Source organism: Lolium rigidum, chromosome 7 (assembly GCF_022539505.1).
Source record: "Lolium rigidum isolate FL_2022 chromosome 7, APGP_CSIRO_Lrig_0.1, whole genome shotgun sequence".
NCBI lineage: Eukaryota > Viridiplantae > Streptophyta > Magnoliopsida > Poales > Poaceae > Lolium > Lolium rigidum.
The window spans coordinates 290,913,483-290,917,697 of record NC_061514.1 but is presented as its reverse complement, the minus strand read 5'-3'; the positions used below and the strand labels follow the sequence as shown (position 1 = coordinate 290,917,697).

General features: G+C 43.1%; 1 protein-coding gene across 1 annotated transcript; it reads left to right on the top strand.

The window, feature by feature from the left end:
* The first annotated feature begins 256 nt into the window (after window positions 1-256).
* LOC124673876 (60S ribosomal protein L19-1-like) lies at window positions 257-2,881 on the top strand. Its single transcript, XM_047209920.1, has 5 exons — window positions 257-397; window positions 1,585-1,707; window positions 1,793-2,106; window positions 2,521-2,582; window positions 2,668-2,881. The coding sequence occupies exons 1-5, from the start codon at window positions 286-288 to the stop codon at window positions 2,690-2,692; spliced, it is 636 nt and encodes a 211-aa protein (XP_047065876.1). The 5' UTR covers window positions 257-285; the 3' UTR covers window positions 2,693-2,881.
* Window positions 2,882-4,215: the final 1,334 nt, after the last annotated feature.

Below are 4,215 nucleotides of genomic sequence, written 5' to 3'. Positions count from 1 at the left end.
TCCTGACGCTTCTGTTTTAGCATATATGCTGCAGAAGGGAAAAAGGAAAATTTCCTCTCAATAAGGAAGTTTGAGAATGGCGACATCCTTTTTAGTGGGCCTAATAATCTTTAGCCCGTTGGCCCCAGAGATAGAGCGAAACAAGCCATACAACAAAGGCCCGGCCCAACTGGAGAGCCAGGGAAACCCTAATTCCCCTGGAACTATAAGGCGCCGCCAGCGCCGCATTTCCAAACCCTTGCGCCACAACCACACGGCAGGTAAGGGAGAGCGGCGGCGGCGGAGATGGTGTCGCTGAAGCTGCAGAAGCGTCTGGCCTCCAGCGTCCTCAAGTGCGGCAAGGGCAAGGTCTGGCTCGACCCCAATGAGGTCAATGAGATCTCGATGGCCAACTCGAGTAAGATCCTCGCGCCTTCCTCCTGCCCTTATCATGTAGATTTCGTAGATCTGTCGTCGAGGTAGTGGTATCGGCGTACTTTGGTCGAGGTTGGTTGATCGATGCTTGTTTGCTCTGCTATTACATCTTATATGAACAGCGGGTTGCCAGGATTAGTGTTCTTCGTGTACGTAGCTGATAACCGTATGTTCTTTGCGGCAGGATTATAGTGTTCTCATGGGCCGTGTTAGCTATGACCTGTGATGTAGAGATTCGTATCATCCCTATGATTGTTTTTTAGTTTTAACGGGTCGGCAATTCTTGTAGATGTTTGTGCACACGGTTCTTAATGCTGTTAATCACCTGGATTTAGTTGCCGGGCGTGCTTAGGTTGATATTTTTTTATCTAGCTCGCGTCTGACATTGTTAAATTGCCTGGCTTTTGGTGGTTATTGCTGCTGTCAATAATGCGAAACCTTCCTGTTACCTTGCTTAGTATGCTTATTTCTTGTATACACACTTCAATAGCATGCGTCTTTCTGGTCTGTCCTCATGCAGGATAATAGGTTTCCTGCGTTTGATATGATATGCTATTTAATGTATTAACCTTGCACAATCATCAAATTGCTCCCAATTACACAGGTAACTGTTATGATGTGTTTGCAACTTTTGTTGAAAGTACATATTTCTTAGAGAGATCATATCTGCACTGCTCTATGCTTGCATGCAGAGTTGTTACATAGGCTGCCAAAACTTGTACACCAGTAGTTAAAAAGCTGATCTATAGAAGTGGGCTGGCAAACGTTTATCCACACATATCGAGTTTTCACTTGTAAGTTGCTCGATGAGCTTAACCATGATAACCTCTTGAAAACTGTATGCACATTGAAGCTAGTTGAGTTTTGCTGGTTTTGGTGTTGTTTTACATTGACACATGACTATTCTGATTGTCAATCACTCAGTTTGTATATTGGTAAAAGTTCACAAACACTTTTGAATTTCAGAGTGTCTCAATAACAGCTACTCTGTTTCCTACTTGGTGTTTCTTTGTGATATGCATTCCTCTTATGCTCCCATTTGCTATGCGTGCACTTCTTACCTGTTTGATATGCCTGCCCCTATAATGTGAAATCATTTGTGGTTATGGTCAATCCATTTGTGCTTCTCATTTTCAGTATGCTGATTTGTTATGTGACCAAAACTTGCAGGGCAGAACATCCGGAAGTTGGTCAAGGATGGTTTCATTATCAGGAAGCCTCAGAAGATCCACTCCAGGTCTCGTGCAAGGAGGGCAAACGAAGCCAAGCAGAAGGGACGTCACTCAGGATATGGTTTGTAGCCCCAACTTTAATGTGTTTTATGGTAATCATGTTTGGAAATTATGTTCTGTAATATGTATGTAACTTCTCTGTACAGGTAAGCGCAGGGGTACCAGGGAGGCAAGGCTCCCCACCAAGATCCTGTGGATGCGGAGGATGCGCATCCTGAGGCGTCTTCTGCGCAAGTACCGTGAGGCGAAGAAGATCGACAAGCACATGTACCATGAAATGTACCTGAAGGTCAAGGGTAACATGTACAAAAACAAGAGGGTCCTTATGGAAAGCATCCACAAGTCCAAGGCTGAGAAGGCAAGAGAGAAGACCCTTGCTGACCAGTTCGAGGCCAAGCGCGCTAAGAGCAAGGCAAGCCGAGTGAGGAAGATTGCCAGGAGGGATGAGCGGCTTGCTCAGGTAAGATTATGTTTCTTACTCTAAACTCTTGTGTTTTATTGTTGGTTGGCTTTAGTGATGCATGATTTTGGTACCGCAATACTTAATTAGCACTGTTTTTACACATGTCTTTGAGAAACTAGCATTTGGATTATATTTATCTATTGAAGAAATGAAGGATTATACAACACTCTATGACCATCTTTCTGCTTAGTTTGGGTGGCAGACTCTTCTTGGAGTGGGATGTTATGTCCAATCTGTTATGTGTCATGTCTGTCATTTAATTGATTTTGGTCAATATTTTGAGCTTCAAATGTTTTATTTGGTTTTAGCAAGCTTTTCTTTCCTGAAGTAAGAAACATGATCAAAGTTTGCTCCTACTATTTACAACTGTTTTTTAGAACATTTGGTTAACTAGTACTATTTGGCAAACAGGGCCCGAAGGACCATGCAGCACCACCAGCAGCTGCAGCTCCAGCTCCAGCGCCAGCTGCAGTGTAAGTGTCTTCAAAATGTTTCTTCACTTGAGTTATTTTTCGTTCTTTTCAGTGAGCTAATTTTCTCCCCTTCTCATGTCAACAGGGCACCAAAGAAAGCCAAGAAGTGAAAGGTTTGATATGAAGCTTTAGCTTTCTGGTACTGTGAAGGGTTAGCCTAATTTTGGAGCATCGCAAGTTCGGAACAGTTTCTGTGCTATATCTAAGTGTTGGTGTCTCAGATACCTTAAATATCATATTCTGTTTGTTCTGTTGGATGTAGCAGAGATTTTTATGAAGAGTTTCCTTAAACTGTTAAATTTGAGTGTCTGGTTATGCTTGTACTTGTTGCAGCCCTTGAGTGATTTGCCTGCTGTGCCAGAATCTCTCTTGGATGATTATCGTGGCTGGCTAGTAGCCATGCCTACTGATAATCCTTCGTCTCTGCTCTAATCATCCTGTGGATTTGTCGTGGATATTATCAGGTTTATAGAGAAATGTTCTCATATGAACTCGGTTAGACAGAATAACCACACAAAACCTTTTTTGGCTTGAGCAATATAAGTGTTGATTAGCAAAACTTTGTTTCAGCAAAACCAGGAAAATACGTTTTGGTTTCACGTCCAGATACTGACTACGATCTTTCGTCCGGTGATTCCTGGACGAACTTCTGGTTTGCTGTCGATGTTTCTGGACGATCTTTTGTAGGCCCTGCCTTCTCACTGTGGCATGAAGCCGTGCCCTTTCTTTCTTTGGCCCCTGACCGTCGCCTTGCCAGCCACGTCCATGTCCAAAATCGTTCGGTGTTGCGGTTGATTTACACAAGCTTGCAATGGATAGTCTCCTCGAATCGGTACGAACGCCGCCCACACCACCTCGCGGGACTGGCTTTCGGTCTTGCACGACTGACAACTAGCGGGCGGCCTCCGTGAAAAAGCAAACCTTGCAAGAGGCTGCAGAATAGATATGTAATTGAGGAATCGTACGATTTCGAACTTTTGGTATCCAAATAGTATGATTTTCCATGTACTGAATCTTAACAGACTAATCCTCACAACTGTTTTTTCTAAAGATCAGCCTAAAATTTGTTTCCCGAAAACTGACTGCTAATCTTCTGTATCCAAACAACTACACATCGTCTTCATATTTCATTAGCTGTGATTAATGGTTCTAGTACATACTCAACTTGTTCAAAAAAAGTACATTTTGTACTAAACCATTAAGTTTTGGGGGCCTAGCATGGCCGCATTTGCAACCCTGTATACCCACGCTCGTCCAAATTTTGATAGATAATGAGAAGGATAAGCAATCTGGAGTATTCAGGCGCTGGGAAAGATGAACATTCCATGGGCGGATCTAGACTATAGCCAAGGGGGCAGCTGCTTCCATCAATTTTCTGAAACCTTCTAATATGTTAAGCTAAGACTGGTTTGTCTACACTTAGAAATGATATTTGCATCATTTATCATATGTTTGCCCCCTCTAAAAATTTATCCTAGATCCGCCCCTGGAACATTCACCTATGGTGTTTCGTACATGACTGCCTACTGAGCGGCGGTTAGCTTGTTTCGCGACACATGCCACAAATGGCTTATGTATTTTCTATGGCAGAGAGTTAATCTTTGCATGCGATGCTTTTCTGTCAGTTTGCACG

What these genes read in the sequence shown, in the direction of transcription:
- LOC124673876 (XM_047209920.1), top strand. Translation starts at nt 286, where the DNA reads ATGGTGTCGCTGAAGCTGCAGAAGCGTCTGGCCTCCAGCGTCCTCAAG. An exon ending in GATCTCGATGGCCAACTCGA is followed by an intron (nt 398 to 1,584) that starts GTAAGATCCTCG and finishes CAAAACTTGCAG; the next exon opens with GGCAGAACATCCGGAAGTTG. An exon ending in GCTCCAGCGCCAGCTGCAGT is followed by an intron (nt 2,583 to 2,667) that starts GTAAGTGTCTTC and finishes TCATGTCAACAG; the next exon opens with GGCACCAAAGAAAGCCAAGA.